Source organism: Sinohyriopsis cumingii, chromosome 16 (assembly GCF_028554795.1).
Source record: "Sinohyriopsis cumingii isolate HCF-2022 chromosome 16, ASM2855479v2, whole genome shotgun sequence".
Classification (NCBI taxonomy): Eukaryota; Metazoa; Mollusca; class Bivalvia; order Unionida; family Unionidae; genus Sinohyriopsis; species Sinohyriopsis cumingii.
In genome coordinates, this window is record NC_142976.1 from 22,140,087 (window position 1) to 22,159,441 (window position 19,355).

At 32.9% G+C, this 19,355-nt stretch overlaps 1 protein-coding gene across 4 annotated transcripts in view; it reads right to left on the reverse strand.

Annotated features, from left to right (window-relative positions):
* Positions 1-1,750: 1,750 nt before the first annotated feature.
* Positions 1,751-19,355, reverse strand: part of LOC149780059 (high affinity copper uptake protein 1-like) — an 88,161-nt gene continuing 70,556 nt past the window's right edge. For 3 of the 4 annotated variants that reach the window (XM_089936814.1, XM_089936815.1, XM_089936816.1), the window contains 3 exons: positions 18,229-18,397; positions 15,249-15,326; positions 1,751-6,348 (listed from right to left, as the gene is read on the reverse strand). In XM_089936814.1, coding sequence (XP_089792940.1) covers positions 6,147-6,348; positions 15,249-15,326; positions 18,229-18,397 — 449 coding nt within the window. In that variant the 3' untranslated portion in view covers positions 1,751-6,146. The remainder of the gene's footprint in view (positions 6,349-15,248; positions 15,327-18,228; positions 18,398-19,355) is intronic. The other variant, XM_089936817.1, reaches the window with a different exon arrangement.

Sequence of the window (19,355 nt, forward strand, 5' to 3'; positions counted from 1 at the left end):
ATCAGTGTTCAAAGTAATTATTTTCAGTTTGCTGATAAATTTACAAGGTTAAAAAAGTCTTATTATTTTAACTCGTATTCTATATACCGATCATTTTTCACTACGATCAAGCAGTGACAATTATAATATTTAAAATTAATTTGTGACAAATAGATGTTTTGTAAAAAAAAAAAACTTCATTCATTATTTTGTCATGAAGAATGAAAACATGTTACTATTATTAAATTTGCAACAAGATTACTCTGGAATATCCATCAATCCTCACTGATGGAAACTGTTGACATACCAGTAAAATGAAAAAGTACAGAAGTATATCACAGTGGAAAAAATTACCATGGTAAACCAGTATACTGGTCATACAGTGCATATCTGTGTGTGTGTGTGTATGTTTGAGTTAGTATTACTGTCAATTCAGGGAAGGCAGCTGTAAAGAGATTCAATAAATTTATGGAAAATAATGTTGGCATTTTACCATTATGAATTATCAGATATTGGGAGAAGTGTTTTACAGAAAATCCAATGTTAAAACTTGTACAACAATGCCCTAAGAAGTAGCGATAACACCATTTTCAAGAGGGCAATCATGCTGAAGGTCTGATCAGCAATATTTTTATTTATGAACATGAGATTATAAAATTATTCTTTAATGGACTGACATGATTTAGGACAAGTAGTTATAATGCGGTTTCCAAGGCGACTACCCTGGCCATGAAATCTGAAGGCTGATAAGCACCATCACCATTTAGGACCAATGAGATATGAGTGAAGACACGTACCATGTCTATATCCCGTTTGTTCTGGAGAAAGATTTTCAAGATGGTTACCATGGTGACCATAATGGAGATCTTATCTTAATGACCAACTACAAACACTGCAAATTATAAGGCATCTTTTTAGGGAAAATTTCATGTCACTATGACGACCCATTCAACAGAAGTAGTAGGATTTTCAAGATGGCTATCACTGCAGCCTTTGAAAGGATCAGCTGTAACAAGACTTTCAATATGGCAACCTTGACGGCTGTACTGGATGTCAGATTAGCATGATGCATTTAAGACCAATTCAGAAATCTTTTAGTTAAACTTAATTTTGGTAAGGGCATCCATTCAGGAGCAGTAGTGACAATATCTAGATGGCTACCATAATGGACCATATTGAATGTTCAAGGAGCTGTCATTTTGTTTAGGACCATAAAGATCCTAGATGATTGTGTATGTACAGATAGATACTTACACTGTAGTTTAGAAGTAGCAATACTAAGCATGTACTAACGGAAAACGTACAATAGGCCATCACATACGTTTGTCCAGTCTACGATCAGTAGAACTTACAATGATGATAGCTGAAATTCAGACCTGAATGCAAACAAAATCAATTTCAAATGCATTTCTGATGCAAATAAAGCACAAATGAAATGCAGATTTGGCAAAATTAGCCATTTCTGGGTGTAAGTCTTTTACAGTGGGGTTATGTAAATTGAACCACTCATAAGGTATCAAAGATTGTTTTCCTATTTATGATAATAAATTACTTGAAATGCTTTATGACTACTACAAAATTCCACATTGACCAAGACTATCTGTAGCGTACAAAAAAACAATTTGCACACGAGAGATACAAAAAGAAAAGCTGACCGTACCTAACAATGATGATTAGCATGAATCGGGACCATTTAAAAGTCATGTTGATAATGTTAACTGTATAACAAACAAATTTCATTTAGAACTGAAATGAAAACAAACAACAGGCATTGCTGTAAAAATAAGTTTATTAACCCCTATGTATATTGGAATATATTTTTCTTAATATCTGCTCAATATTACAATCATAATAAAAGTTGCTGTATGCAATGGGTCTCATGAAGAATCCCGTATTATTGTTATAAATATACTACAAGTGTTAACTGGAAACAAGTTTTGTTAGTCCATATAAGAATTGAAGACTTGAATAGAAAATCATGTATGCAATTATGTGTAACTTGCTATACATATCTTGATGAAGCTAATGGATATAACTACCATACATCTGTCACGTCAACTTGTTTATGTTTATTATATCCATGAAATATCTAATATTAAACAAATATACAACTTTGTGTCACATGTATTTGATATTTCATGCAACCAGTAACATTTTGATGTTAAGTAATGGAGTTAGATCATAGAACAAGGTGATGACATGCAAACTGCGTGCTTCTTAACTTCAACTTGAGAAACTGTGCAAATATTTTGCCATAAACAAAAACCTTTTTGAATAACATTTTATTGGGAACAAATAACAATAAGTTTATACCTGTACTGATTTAAAAGTCAATTTTGTCCCAAAGTAAGCCCCATTAATCATATTTAGACTCAATCACATATGAACCTTCAATAGAATTTTCATTTCTGAAAAACTGCCTTGTATATACTATTATTTTAATCTTCTGGAGCTGCAATACAAAAACCACATATGAATAATATTTACTGAATCTTTTGGAGCTTTAATACAAAACCAAATGACATATCATGCTACAAACCAATTCTTCAGGTGACAGATTACAAAATAGTTGAAAATTTAAATTTTTAAATGTTACAACTGAGCTGAAATTTATATTAGAGACATGAAAATATTTTTGTCATATCAAACTAATTTCATTAATAGTTCAACACTATTAGACATGCAGTACTTTCTCAAATAAATATCAAATAGTCACAATTACAAAAATAGTTTTTATATGAACATTCACACACCCCTCAACAACACTTAACTATTATATCTTGGATCATCTATAATAAAAATCATATATCTGTTCTACTTAATATATATCTTTGACATAAATGAGATTTTTGATTATACGTAGGAAATAATCATTTACAAGGACAACTTTTATCAAAGTTGTGACCTGAAAGGTCAAAAGAATGTTTATAGCAGTTTAAAAAAACAAAAAGATACTCGGTGATATAAAAATCATACATTTTTTGTGATCCAATTAACTGTCGTGTTTTTTTTTTGGGGGGGGAGACATAAACAAACACGAAATATAATAATTTTAACACATATGCTACCATAATTCTATTCATAAATATATAATAGTTCAACACACAAAGGTCTGAATCAAATAAATTTCTCAAGCTCTTCATAAGATATTAATGCTTGAAGAAAGCTTGACACTTTCATGTAATGTATACTCACACAAGATTTACTGGTATATGCATTATCCATACATGATTTACCTGTACATGTGTTATCCATACAAGATTTACCTGTAGAATTATTATGCATCTAATGTTTACCTGTATATGTATTATCCATACAAGATTTACCTTGATATGTATTTACTGTACAAAGAGAGCACATGCTCAGTCCTTGTTTATTCTGTGCCATAATTAAACTGTTGCATTTATAGTACTATGGATAGGAATTATTCTAAAGACTTTGTCTAGAATTTCTTCTGCCATTTTGGCTGCGAATGCAGAAATGAACTTCTCTTCGTGCCTTGTGTAAAAAAGGTATCAACATCAGTGAACTGCCATTCCAAGGCAAGGGGATGGAGAAGAGAACTATATAAAGGCAATGAGATGAATGGAACCATTTCAATATGAGTATTGTCTAAATCTGTAAAACAAGAGTCATCTCTGTATGTGGACAATATCTGCCAATATCTAACATCAGGTTGGCACTAAAATTTACAGTGTAATCACCAAATCATACCCTGAAAGTAGTGACTGGTACCATTATTTATGAAGTTTTCTGTTCCAGACTCACTACTATTTAACAAAGTCATTACCCATTTTTGTATTTTCTTTCAAAATTTCCCACTTTAAAATGTTAATTTCCAAACTAATAAAGTTTTTTAATTTAATTTTTATTTTGTTCAGTAGAGCATATCTGAATATTCCTTTCTAAAGAAATTTTCTCCTTTCCTTCATTAATACAACCTTAAAAATGTCTCTTGCAAAAATCAGTACCCTCAAGGCAAAAATCTGCAGTCAACAGTATGTCAAAAAAAGTTTCAATTAAATAATAAGTTATTATTATTGAAATTAATCTCTACCTGGGAATTTTGAACATCACTGGCAATGTTGGTGATTGCCAGTCTCAAGAGCACCCAACTGATGAGGGTTTATATCAGGATAAACATGTTCAGGAAGTTGTTTTAACTTTATTATTGATAAGAAGCCATCAATGTATGCTGTTGAGCCTGATCTGTTAGTAATTGTGTAACTGTACATCTGGTTCTATGCTGTATTCATTTGTATGTGCATTTTACGGGGTAAACGTGGTATTTATTCAATGTGCTTGTCCATCCTTGGCTAAAAGTGAAGTCTTTAAGGCCAGATTTTACACACATGAATATTAATGCTATTTCCTTGACCTTGCATCTTTAAAAATGACTTACTTATCAAACGGGAACTTGACTTTCGGGGATACCAGAATGCAGACTCGGGACTACAAATGTTCAATTATGTTGTCCAGTAAGCCAAATTATGACTGGTCCACATTTTTATGTTGAAATTTAACAGATGAAAATGTTTAAAAATAAGAATTTAATGACATAACAAATAAAGGGAAGGGTATGAGTTTAATATGTTACTTAATTTAAACAAGGTTATCTGGTTCTTTCTCTTCAAACCTGCTGGGTAAACACCTGATCATTAATTCTGTTGCACCTTTTTCAAACCAAATTCATATATAAGCAGGCCACTGAAACAAATATCTGTGCATTCAGCAAAGCACATCTTGCTTTTTTTTTTAAATCTGTGAATAAATTTCCCACTTCCTTTCTGAACTAAAGCCATTTCCTATTCTCACTTCACTGGAAGGATCACATTTAAAAAATGTGTTCACATGAAAAGACTTTCTCCCATCATGTCAAACATCCAGGTATTGGCATCCCTATCACAATGTGTGGAGAGCGGGTTTCCCATTACATAACAGACCTCTTCCATACCACAAGTATGATTCCTCCACAAAGTCTGGTCAAGGAATGTGGTCTAGAACTAAAAAAGACTTCTTTCAATCACAGTGACCTTGACCTCTTTCTTACTAAACATAACATCCACAAAGAATAGTGGAGGTACATGGGTGATAACAGAAACCATTTTTCTTCTTTCCATAACCATAACCTTCATCATTTACTTTTAGATCCTCATAACTGACTTCTTTCTTCCCAAAGTGCAATGCTTGGTCTCTTTATGGAATGCAGAAATAATGTTAATTTTTAGTGATATCTAAAAAAAGGGGAGGGATTTATGAATAAAATCTGTACTTCTTGGATATCATTCATAGCTAAAATCAAGTATTGCTTGTTTTGAAAATTATGTATATACACTATCACAAAAAAGGACTGCCGTATAACATGCATATTCATTATAAAATGTCTAACAGCTACTTAAAAACAATTTGACATATAATGACAAAAGCAACAGAATGACAATGGAACACTTTTGACATTTAACTCTTTGAAAGAAATATCATTTTTTCACATTAATGTGACAATTTGTTCTCAATGACCAATACTTTACAAAGTTTTCAACAAAAATATATTTTTAAATAACATAATACCAATGAATATGCTTACTACAATTAGTTCAGTCAATGATGAAGCAAATTTATAAATGACAATATAATAAAAGAAAATTTGTTAATAAAGTAATCGAAATTGCTTCCAAATCTAAGAAGTCAATTTTTTTGAATATAAGTCACAATAGATTGGCAAGAAACAATCTGTAATTTAGATAATAGTAACCTGTTAATTTTCATTATGTGATTATACTTTTATGATTTCATTTTTATTAAACACTGATGATTCTGGGATGGAAGAATTCTGAAGCAGGTCAGGGCTGTTCCAGTAAAATATACTTGGTAACCAGGAAAGGCTCTTAATGTGGGGTGGTTACCCATGGATGCAATTCAGAACTTTGTATTATTTTCATATGAATTCTCTCAGTTACCAGAGTACCCTGGCATATATTTTCTAAAAAAATGCCTTCCCTGGGTACCATGTATGTTTAAATGGAAGTGCTCTCTCCAGCAGTTGGATTATGCCTAACTTTAATAGATGATGATGCACGTTGGGAAAAGGCTGGCTGCAGATTTTTAATTTTTGACAGTAGGGGATGCAGGAGTGGAAAGTGCCATCTGTAGGTCAGAGACCAGATGTGTTAATGACAGTGTTCGTTAATATCCACAACTATCGACTTTCGCCATCCAAATATGAAGTATCCAACTCCTGCCCCCAAAATGATTGACAGGCACAGCCAGGCATTGTATGTCATGAAGACCAACATAAGGCAGTAACTTATGAACACTTGAACTGTATGAAGACAAGTCTGAATAAAATGGCTCTTGCTCAGCATGTGTGTTCTGAAAATGAAAAGTGAGAAAAAGGAAGTTATTTTATTTATTACTATATATACTTGCTTACAAGTTTAATCAGATTGCAAATAAGACAATGATCCATCATATCATAATGTGTCTGCAGATTAGGGTCAGTGCTGTTTGTTCTATTGATTACTCCTAACAAACTGCACAACCAGATCTGCTGAAGCATTATGTGCTGGCAGATCAGGGTCTGTGCAGTTTGCAGTTGGACTTATCTCATAATTAAGTATAATATAGTATATACAATTGACATTGTCATCTACCTGTATAAACCTATAATGATTTTGACACACCTGGAAACTAATGACAATGTAATAAATACATATATATCACAAGTTCAGGATCTATATAAACTTTACAAACTTTTTTAAGCAAAAGTAGAGAATAACGTTTGAGAAATAAAGAACCAGTATATAATGTTAACTACATTGGAAGAGTGGCATTTGTTGAATATTTACATTGTAATCCCTGTTAAATTCAATAGACTCACCCATGCCATAGTAGTGCTGTCCCACAATACGATTTCAAAAGAAATTAAGACAAATATAAAGGTATGTCCCCTAATGCTGCTGAAAATAGATTACTGATAAAATATCAAAATAATTATAAAAACAAGAATCCCATGAAGGTACTGATACTCTAAGGGGCGGGGGGTGGGTGGGGCATAAGATGAGAATATGTCTTCCTTTTGACTGCTGATTGGTCACAAACCATCTCAAACATTTTAGCAATTAAAAGGTTTTCAAACTGGCAGCTGTGGTGGACACATTGGATGTCATATTTGCATCGTTTTCAAGTATACATCATTAGACATCTTTTTCTGAAAACCCACTGTCAATATGACAATTCATGCAGGAAGAGTAATGGCAGCAAGATTTTGAGGAGCTAAAAATATGTCACATCTTCTGTACTGAGTGTAATTGGAGCCACAACCAGATTATATATTTTTTAGAATTTTTAACTCTTTTTGTCCTTTGATGTCTTGGATAACCTGCAAAACTAACATACACAAAATGATAAAATGTAAGTTTCTGCATGAAATATGATTACTGTACATTCCGTGTTTGACAATGCTATTAGGTAAATAGATAATATAATGCCTGTTTTTAAAATATCTTGTGTATAGTTATGACATCAATAATGTTTATGAGAATAGATCTACCCATTTTAACTAACCCAATACTGTGAATTACTCATTTTTATGGGGTATAAATTTTCATGGATTTTGTGGGATTAGAAACCATTAATTTAAAGTTCTAGTGAACAATGATCCTTTTGTGGAAACAGGAACAATAATGCTTTTGACAGTTTTGTGAAAACAGGAACAATTATCCTTTTGTGGAAATTGGAACAATTGTCCTCTTGTGGAAATTGGAACAATGATCCTTTTATGGAAACTGGAACAATGATCCTTTTATGCAAAATGGAACAATGATCCTTTTATGGAAACTGGAACAATGATCCTTTTATGGAAACTGGAACAATGATCCGTTATGGAAACATTAACAATTATCTTTCTATAGAAACAACAGGATACATTCAAGAATCCAAAAACTTAAAATAAGTACCAAACAAGATGTCATTTTTCTTAAAACCATCAAAATTTATAACCCCCAAAATAAATGAGTTCATGGTGCTCTGTTAACTAGTGTTCAAAGATACTGGAATGCCCACAACTGCTTGAAGAGACCCAAGCAAGCCCAATATTACTCACCTGGCTTGTGTAAGTGTACAGCTGACCATTTCACTAAGCAGGCATATATAGTATTATATGAACACAAAACATGTAAACTATCTAGCAAATCCTATATCATGGTAATTTTGCTGACTTTATTATATCCCAATAAAAACTATCACTTAAAAATGATTAAAAAGCTAAAGTTATTTGAATTTGAACAGAACTAATATGGTCAACTTGGATAACTGTGAAAAGATGTCAAGATTTTTTTAATTTTTAATACTGTCAAATAAGAAACAAACTTCCACAAGTGCTCAGTTCACATCAAATTTATGAAGAGACTTGAATAATATTACATAACATAAAACAAGCTGCTTTCTGAAAATGGCATTATATTATTCAACATGTTATGTGTGCATGTCAAACAAACACAATTTTAAGATTCAGTTTATCAATATTACTCAGCACCACAGCTATGTTACACTGGTAAATATTACACCACAAATTTGGTAAATGGTTTTTTATGTGACATAATGATACTAATAAAGTGCTTTGTGATAAATAATAGCATAATTCAATTATCAGAACTATGGTGTAACATTTTCAGGAAATTTAATTTATAGATGACAGCAATATGTAGGTCACTGAAATCCATATCTCAAGAAGAGATGGACTACTATACATGGTTCATACAATTGCTTTTCAAAGAGTTTTCAAGGATTTTAAATTGATCTTTATCCACATGTAACTTTCTCTGTCACAAAATAAATAGGTACAGAACCAAAAAACATAATCAGGATGCTAATATAGAAATTGGATACTACTCCATTGGGTCACATGCCACATCATATGTATCTTGATCCAACCAATTTTATCCCTTTTATATATTTATTCATTATATTTGCGAAAAGAAGTAAATAACAAAACTTCAGAATTTAGGAAATTGATCTATTTTGGGATTTTAACATTCTGTACTCAATCAAATAAATTCAAGGAGCTTTGGGAATCAAAACTAAAAGCAACCTTGTCAAAATTAAAGTTTTCAGAGGCAACTCTGGAAATTTATGGAATTGGTCTGTTGTAATTAAGACTTAATTACAATCCACTCATGTCTGGATTTCACCATCAGAAGTTAAGTCTGAATCTCGGACATGACATCTAAAGATTGAGTTATACTTAAATCTGACCAATCAAATGTCTTAAGACATACTGATTTAGACTTAGGGCTATTCCATTTAAACATACATGGTACCCAGGTAAGGCACTTAAAAAAAAATATTCGCTAGGGTACTCAGATTACCCAAAGAGTTCATAAAAACAATACAAAATTCTAAATGCATCTATGGGTGACATATTCTGTATTAAAAAAGCCTACCCCGAGTCCAATGTATATTTTACTGGGACAGCCCTTACACTGGTGAAATTGGAACCAGATAGCTGGATTCTTGACTTAGGGTTATGGCTAAACATAGGCTTCTTTTGAAATTGACACCTGATTTCAAATGATATTTCTGTTTTTAGGAGCCATGCTGTGAGTAAACGTTTGTCAGCACTATGATCAAGCATGAAAACATTCCTGCATTAAAATGAATCATTTCTTTCATTTTAAATTAAAGACCCAAAACCTCAACTTTGCCCTGTGCGAAATTGTGACAATGTAACTCTCTACATAAATATAAGACTCCAAGATCTGCATACAGCTCTGAAGCTCAGCCCACATTCCAGTGTGTTAAGCAACTGATAGGCATTATCTCCACTGAAACAGCATTCTAGCCCATCAGTTTCACTGATATACTGAGCTGCAATAAAGATGTCTGCAAATAACCTTTCCCATTCCATTAATTAGACCTTAAAAAAACTAGCTGTGTTTCCATATTTCTGACCATCTCTAATTTATAACCTGCTGACCCAAAACTTTCTCTTCATTCCCCTCAAAAAAGGATATTCCAAATGTTGTAAAAAGTCAGGATCTGTTATGATTATTCATGAGCTTTATTTATCAATTTTAACACTATTAGTTCTCATAATCACTGAAGCGATTTTCATTCATTGTATTGTCTTTAAGTCCTCTTTCTATACACACACTAGCCAGCATAATCCAAAGTACAGTGTTCCCTCTTTCTAATGCTATATGTGGGAGATATAAAAATGAATGGCATTACAAATGAAGGAGCCTTTAACAGATGGATGTATCCTGATAAAGCATTAAAACAGAAATTGAGTATTTATGTCTTTACCTCCTGCAGAAAGTGAGTGCTCTGGTTGATGAGTCTACAGCTGTTTATTACATAGCATCACATAACATCATGTATTCCTAGAATCTGCCTTCATTTTTCCCTAATGAAGCAGAAGATTTTTAGCACATATGTTAGTTTCAGTTAATAACCCTCATGAATTTTTTATATATATAATTTAACATAAATCTATCTCCATATACTTTCATCTAAATGAAATGCTGGCCATGAATCAGAAGCAGCCATGAGGCCATCCTTCACACGAGCCTTACATGCTTTTATAAGATATTTGGAACATTATCAGATAAACTGGAAATGTCTTAGTTATCAAAATACCTATCATTATTAACCGTTCTGTCCATAGAGGATGAGCATCATGAATGCAGTCATTTCAAAGGTTTGTATTGTTTATTCAGCTGTTTTGAAAACTCGCACGTGCTGCATTTAGTGTAGCGCAACAGGTACTTGCTTACTTCATTTGTTCATGGAGTTAATTACATAATGACAAGCAGGAATGAGGTTACAGTCATTTTCTCCTATGAACTTGTCTGCTTTTCCTGGCAGGTTAGTTATGTACCTTTTGTAAGGTCTGTATTCATTGTTGATGTATCAATGTTCTTGCTATTAATACCCACAAACAAGGCCAAAGGTTATTGATATCCACAAACAAGGCCAAAGGTAACTGATACCCACAAACAAGGCCAAAGGTTATTGATACCCATAAACAAGGCCAAAGGTTACTGATACCCACAAACAAGGCAAATGGTTATTGATACCCACAAACAAGGCCAAAGGTAATTGATACCCATAAACAAGGTCAAATGTAATTGATACCCACAAACAAGGCCAAAGGTAATTGATACCCACAAACAAGGCCAAAGGTAACAGATACCCACAAACAAGGCCAAAGGTTATTGATACCCACAAACAAGGTCAAATGTGTCTAGGTCAGAGATTTCATCATATATTCACCTTAGTACATCTGTTAATCCTTCTGTTTACTGAACTAATCGATTTATTTATATCATAGGTTACTTAAGTTTTTATTTTTTACTGGAAATAAATAAATTCAGGAAGTGATATAATAGCTAACTTTATAATTTATTGACAGGATAAGTAAGTGTCAACTTTGCTATTCAAATGCTATAAAGACGATAAACAACGTGAACTTAAAATAAAAAATTTAATTTTTATGATTGATGTCTTCTTAATGCAGTATAATATGTTCTATCAGAATGCATGTAATATTTTAACAAGAACAATGAATAAAGAACTAAATATATGCACAGTAATTATGAATATTTTTCTTCCTTAAACCGAGTTGATTTTCAAAAACTTCTGCATACACCTGTTGCAAGTGACCACATTTTGTTGTCACATGATAACTTTGACTGCACAAATGCTCGATGGATCAAACTCAACATCATTTGTTATGTTGCCCTGTTAAAATCCTTCAAAAGTTGCAACAGAATTGTCAGAATGCAAAATATTGCCAATTTATTTTATTCTACTCTCCTGATTTGACCTCAATTTCAGTGGCAAATTCTGCCTATGGATGTAACAATAATAATATAACACTTTTCCAATTTTGCAAAAGATGTTTTTCTTTGGCTAAATATTTTTTAAGAACTTAGATGCTTGTAATTTTGTGCAATGGAGAGCTATGTTATGAAATGTATGTATAACTCCAGGTTGAAAATGCTTGGAAGAGTCAGCATGGATAGAGAACACATTGTTGGCAACACATACAAGTGACTGGGGGAATTCAAGGCTATTTTAAAAAATGCATACACATATTAGTAGAAGGTAAAGAGGTAGTCACGTGAAATTACATTAAAATGGGTCTCCATGAGGCGAGAACTTAAAGTGAAATAAATCGTGTTGCAAATCTGACCAATTTAATAGAATCCATGATCATACCCAAAATGTAAGATGGCCAGCAACAATTTGAGAGGATTAATAATAAGGGACCACTGTAAAATGGATACCTGGCATGCTGTGTACTGATCATAGTAAAAATTTAAAAAATGTCCAGTTCATGCCATCACTGAAAAGAAAATGTGATCCTAAGTGTGCAAGAACCTTCTTCAAGCATACTGTGGAATAGAACTGCTGTCAATGGGATATAGAACATCAACAGTTACTCAGCCAAGTACTCTTACTATTTTTTGTGAAAAAAAGTAATAGCAATGTGAAAGACTAATCATAAGGTTTTAGAATATGAAACTGGAAACACACCAATCTTTTCTTTTCGGCCTAAAGTTAGATTTTTTTATTTCAATTCTAATTTTTTGGAATGCCCCATCACCAAGCTTAGACTTTTCTGAATATCTAATTTCTTTAGCAATATAGCAACTGAGGACATATGATGTATTTCAGAGATGCTTTTATGACTGGTGTAAGGTGTTCTTTGGTATGCACATGTCCATTACATTTTTAGCAAGGATATTACTACATTATAAATACATTGTGTTGGTACCATATACTCATTTATAAGTAGAGTCCAAACACAGACCTTGAAAACACTGACTTAAATTGCATAGACTCAGAACTGCCAGTGTATTATGCAATGACATACTGGGTCTACACCAAGTGCAGTTGGACTCTTCATTGTAAGTGACAATAAACGGTAAATATTTTGATGGGTATCAATTTTTGTGGGTTTGCAAAGAATGATATTTTTAATACCTAAATTCACACATTTGAAGAGAGACCTATTATTTCTACAGAAGGATCTTTAGTCACTGGATCTTTAACTTTGTGGTTTGAAGCAACCAATAAATCTTCAAACAATGGTACCTGACAAAACAGATGAATTCATATTATAAAACCCGTCCTAAACATGACTATCATACATTACACATCCAGCCTGTGTTTAACGGTCCTCTATATAAGCAAATATGAAATAGTTGACTCCCTAGATTATTGTCCAACAGGTCTCAATCACCTCAACCTTTGGTTAAGATATGCGGTCCTGGACTAAAATTATTTGCTATAATTAATTTTTTCTAATCGGATTTACGAAGACCATGCCCTCTGATCTTTATATTCCAGAATCTACAGCTTATTTATTACCCAAAGTGCAAGCCATCCGCGAAGTTTGGCCAAGGAACTTACTCTAGAACAAATGTTATTCTACTAAACATATTTTTCTATTAACTACAGTGACAATGACTTTCTGACCCCATAATAATAGACACATGCACAAAGTGCAAGCTTCAATAAACTTTGGTTAAGGTACATGGTTTAGAACTAAAGTTATGCCAAAAATGTTTCTAACTATTAGATATTTTGATATTCAAGTAAATGTTATTTTCCACAAACTTTGGTGAAAGTTTAGGGCTGAGAAATTAAATTTGTGTAGAAACCATTTTCTTCTTTCAGTGCAACTCACCTTGATCATTTGATCTTTTAACGCCAAAATCGATGGATATCTTTTTGGTCAAGGTCTGTGACATACAATTAATGTTTATGTGTAGAAACCATTTTTTTTCTTTCTGTCACAGTGACATTTACCTCTGTCCTTTTAACCCTAAAATTGATAGTATTTTTCTTTATCCCAAGTGAAAGCAATATACAATGTTTGGCAACTGTGGTTGGTCGAAAACTTGAGTTCTTGTATGGAGACAAAATTGTTAAGAGATGAAAACAACAACATCACAACATAATACACTCCTATCTAATAGCTGGCACAAACCAGCAAATATAAGTAAAAACTGGCTTTAAGTAAATTGCAAAACTTGCATGCCATGGATAAGCTGAATAATTTAAATCTGAAAACATTTCATGTAACAGAAAACAATTAACAGTAATGAGAAACCCTTTGAACCATTATACGAATCATGAAAGCATCTCTGGTTGTATTGGGTCGTGAGTCAGATAACTGTATAGCACTTAATATTGCAATACAAAATGTTGGTCTTTGTTCCAACTGATATATTAGCAAAGACAGATTTAAGTGCCACAATGGAAAAAATTTATAAGTTCTATACTTGTATTTCTTCATATGATATATTTAATTTTTAATTTTGTTCCATGTCTTCATATATCAATTTTGTCCCTTAACCGTCAAATAAAACAGTGCAGTTTCCTGTGAGGACACTTGAAATGTTAAGTGGGATAAAACTACTTTAAAGGGAAAAACTGCAAAGTGGTTTTGGCAGTAACTGTAACACAAAACTGCTCAGTGGTTTGGCAGTGCTGTAACACAACTACTTACTGCCTGGATAGTAACTGTAACACAACACTGCTCATGGTTTGGCAGTACTGTAACACAGAACTAATTACTGCCTGGACAGTAACTGTAACACAACACTGCTCATGGTTTGTCAGTAACTGTAGCACTATACAACTTAGTGGTTTGGCAGTAACTGTACCACAAAAAAAAAAACTGCTCTGTGGTTTGGCATTAATTGCAACACAAAATGGCTCAGTGGTTTGACAGCAATTGTAACATCAAATATTCTGTTGTTGGGCATCAAACACAACACAAAATTGTTGAGTGGATGGGCAATAAGTGTAACACAACTGCTCAGTGCTTTGATAGAAACTGTAACACTGATCTGCCAAGTAGTTGGGCAGCAAATGTAACACAAAACTTATATTTCTTACATATATGCCATGGAACAATTACATATGCATACAATTTCTTCCAGAGATACACGATGTAGAAAGAAAGCAATTGATATCAACATGATGATTTGTTCACGAAAATTAATGTAAAATTTCTGTATTTAATCTTAAAAAGAAGCAGTTCTGCTATCAGGGTAACAAAGTGCACTGTAACCATGGCAGGGTTGATCTTGATGCCATTTCTTACAAGGAACAAAATTGATATGTTATTTATGATACTAAATTTGCTGTTGTTTGCATTCTTATCAGTATGATGAATATCAAACCCCAGCTTAACGTAAGTACTATACAGTGTATTACAATACATGGGCATGGGCTAAATTGTTGTACTATAGTACCCAATGCTGGACCCAGAGCCCTGATCAGAAGAGAGGGCACCAACTTTAGAAGAGTGGTTTATGATCTCAGCACTGCCGCTGAAAATAAGCAAACCACAACAAAGATGCTTTAAGAAATCAAGTCCTAAGGTTATGTAACATTCCAAGTGAAAATCCAGACTCAAAATTTCTTTTTTTTATCAAAAGCTAGAGGTTGTCAGTGATTAGAAAAGAGTACTGATAAAGAACTTTAAAATCTCTAAATCCAATCAATTTTATAATCATCTGTGACATGTATTACAACAACCTGTGGATAAAAATGTTTTGAGCCTTGAGTGTAAAAGTTTAGTAATGATGTCAATCATAACCATAGAGTAAGATTATAGTATAAAAGGAAATCAACACACATCCACATGCACAAACACACACACACACACAGAGTTTAAAATACAAAAGGAAAAGAGAAATCAAACAAGAAGCCCAAGTGTGTCCTGGCTACTAATAACAAAATGCAATAGCAGTTGGCCAAACAATATGGTTCAATAGGATGCATGCTATACAAGTTTCATATAAACGTGAATGCTGTTGATGGCATATATTATAAAAAATATGATAGTTTCAAGGTTTTTAAAGCATTTTTATACCTTCATCTGTATCTAAGTACTGTCAGCATCATGAATTTTGTAAGGATTTATGGCTGGTTGCTTTCTGAGTTGGTCAGATTCTGAGATCAAGCTGTGTAAATGTTTTTTCTATTTTTAGTAATGTCCACCAAATTTGATGGTGGACTGGCATAATATTTTATAAATACTAAAGGATTCAAGCAATGGGCTGTTCCAGTAAAGGGAGGGCTCTTTTAATGTGGGGTAGTCACCCATGGATGCATTTTAGAACTTTGTATTATTTTCATATGAATTCTCTAAGTACCCAGAGTACCCTGGCATATACTTTTTGAAAAAGTGCCTTCCTTGGGTACCATGTATGTTTAAATGGAACAGCCCTGAGACATTTTCTGTTCCTTTTCACCAAATATTGTTAAGTGTTATTAAAAACATTTTTGCTTTTAGCATCAGCATCAGCCATAAAATGGCAGCATGGCATCATTTGTACAAACTTAAAAACCCTTCATTCCAAAATGCTTTCTGTTAAATATAGTTACATTTTGGTCAGTTCTTTTTTTTTTTTTTACAAGCAATTCAAAGGAATTTATATTTTTATTGACGGTGACCATATTAATGGTGAATCATCATTTAATAGATAAAAATGAAAACCTTTCATGCAAGAAAGTTTTTGATCAAATTTTACAAAATTCTGAAGACCAGATATTGAGAAATAATTTTTAAAAATTTGTGATTTTAGCAATGGTGGCCATATTTGATAATGGATCAGCATCATTTGCTTTAATTTAGCAAAGACTTGAAACATCTTCATACCAAAAACTTCTCCATTCAAATTTGAATGAATTCTATTATTAAAAGCAGTTTTTCAGAATAAGAAATTTTTAGATTTATGTACTTGCAGTAATAGTGCTCATAACTGAAGGCAGATGAGCATTCTTTTAAACAAAATTGAAAGTCATCTCTGCCAGGGTTTTTCCATCAGAATTTGGTCAAATTGTGCAGAGTAGTTTTATAAACATCATTTAATGGATTTCCATCTTTAGTAATGGTGGCCATAACTGATGGTGTTTCACCATCATTTCGAAACACCACGGAAGACCTTCATGCCAACATGCTTACAAATTTGGTAAAATTCTGTTGTCATGAGCTGTTTTTGAGAAGACACAAGTTAAAGTATTTTCTATTTTTAGTAATGGAATCCATATCTGAGTGTGGATTGTAACCATCTGAAAAACTTCAAGGTATCTGGTCAAGTTCTGTAAAGCATTTCCTGAGAGCAAGTAGTGAATAGCAATTGTGAACAGATGATGCAATGTAAACCGAATACTTTTCTATGTGTTCAGGATGTGTAAGAAGTGATTATAATGCATTACTTGTCATCACTGAAAAGGAACAACATTCAAATGATCCATCACAGTTATTTAGTCTTGCCCCAAAACCAATGCACTGGCCTAATAATGAATCAGAATCAAATCTTCAATGAAATAAATCAGGAAAAATGTAAAATAATAATGTCTTTTGTGGCAAAATAATGAAATAAAGAGATGTTTCTTTTGTTTACAATTTTAGCACAGCATCTGAATTACACAGACCAAAAGATTCTTTATACAAAAAAATACCTATTTTTAGATCTGCTAAAGATTGTCGTTGTTGTGGGGTTTAACGCCATTTTTCAGCACACGATAGGCTATGCATGGCGGCCAGTATATATGGTGGAGGAAGAACCCGGGAAAACCCCAGGAAGAACCACCGACCCACGAGAAGCTACTGGCAAGCTTTCTCACATACCCACATTGGCCGAATCCTAGACTCGAACCCACGTAGACAGATATGAGATGGCAGTGATCCGTAACGGAGAGCGCTTTAGACCACTCGGCCACTCGGGGCCCCTGATCTGCTAAAGATAACAGCAGTTGTATGCAGTCAAATAATTTGTCTTAAATCTACAATAGATTTACATTGTGACAGTAACTTTTAGATCTAGAGTTTTAAATCTTACTAAAAAAGTTTCTGTAAATCAATTCTCAAATGGATATACAGAGAACAAGAGAAACTGTATGATTCAAAGAGAAAAGGAACTAATTGGAACAAATTGTTGGAAGTATTTGAAAGAAGAACAAAAAACAGAAAAAGAATGCATGTGCAAGCTATATTTGAAAGTTGTCCATAACCTTTAATTATTATGTTTAGTATAATACTGAAACAGAATGATTATGGGCTTGAATTAAATAACGATACTGCAAAGGCATAATATAACAAGGGAAATATTCCCAATAGGCTTGAATCCAATACATTTAAATTTTTACTTATGCACAGCTATCATTGTTTGATAAACACTACACCTATTAATGAGTGGAAATAAAGTGACAATTGTTTATTACCCAACAGTTTTATTGCCTGCAGCTACAAAGGCATCTTGTGAGGAAGTGCTGTGCATGCCGACAGTATAACTGTTTGTCAGTGCCCTCTGTAACAAATATTCACGGAAAACCTTCAGCCCTTCATACAATGCTCCAAGGATGAACATTGCTATACAAGCACCCACCATTTCTGAAAATAAAGCCAAATCCGACATTTAAACTGTCATTATCAAAGAATCTGGCATTTACATCAGCTATCAAAAGTGATAGTATTGTTAGGAGATCTCTGAGCAGTGAAGTCACAAAATTGACTTTACCTGGTAGAAAGCTATTTTCAAATGAAAAGGTCAATCATCAACTGTTAATAAATTAGTAACTGTCATTTATGCCAGTGGACAGATTACCAATAAAATCTTGAGAAACACATGAATCCTTACATAATCACCTCTGGATAGTCTCTTTATCCAAGTCTTTACTAACAGCACTGAGAAAATTAAGTGGTTTTTGCTTACCACATGTACAATAAGTATGCTATCACTTTGTATTTTTGAATCCTTGTGGACAGGACTTGGACACCTATGCAATTACTTGTTGTGTGTAAATCATTATGCAATTACCATTGTATGTCTTCACCTTATGAATCCTTGCAAATAAAACTTGGTTAATTAAGTAATTACTGGCCATGTGTAAATCATTATGTAATTACCATTGTATGTCTCTACCTTATGAATCCTTGCAAATAAAACTTGGTCAACTAAGTAATTACTGGCTGTGTGTAAATCATTATACAATTACCCTGTACATCTTTTTTTCTTGAATCCATGTTAAAAGGATTTGGACAGCTAAACAATTGCTGGCTAGTGTAAATCATTATGTAATCATTCTTGTACGTTCTTATGAATCCTTACTGACAGGACTTGGGCAACTAAGCAATTACTGGCATTGTGAAAATCATTATGTAATCACCCATGTACATCTTGCTCTTCTTCATTTTTGCTAACAAGACATGGATACCTAAGCAATTGCTGGCCATTTGTAAATCCTTATGTATTCACCACCATATTTCTACTCTTTTTTTAATCTAAATGCTTGTCATTTGCTAAATGGGTTTGACACATAAGCAATTAATAACTATGGGTAAATTCTTG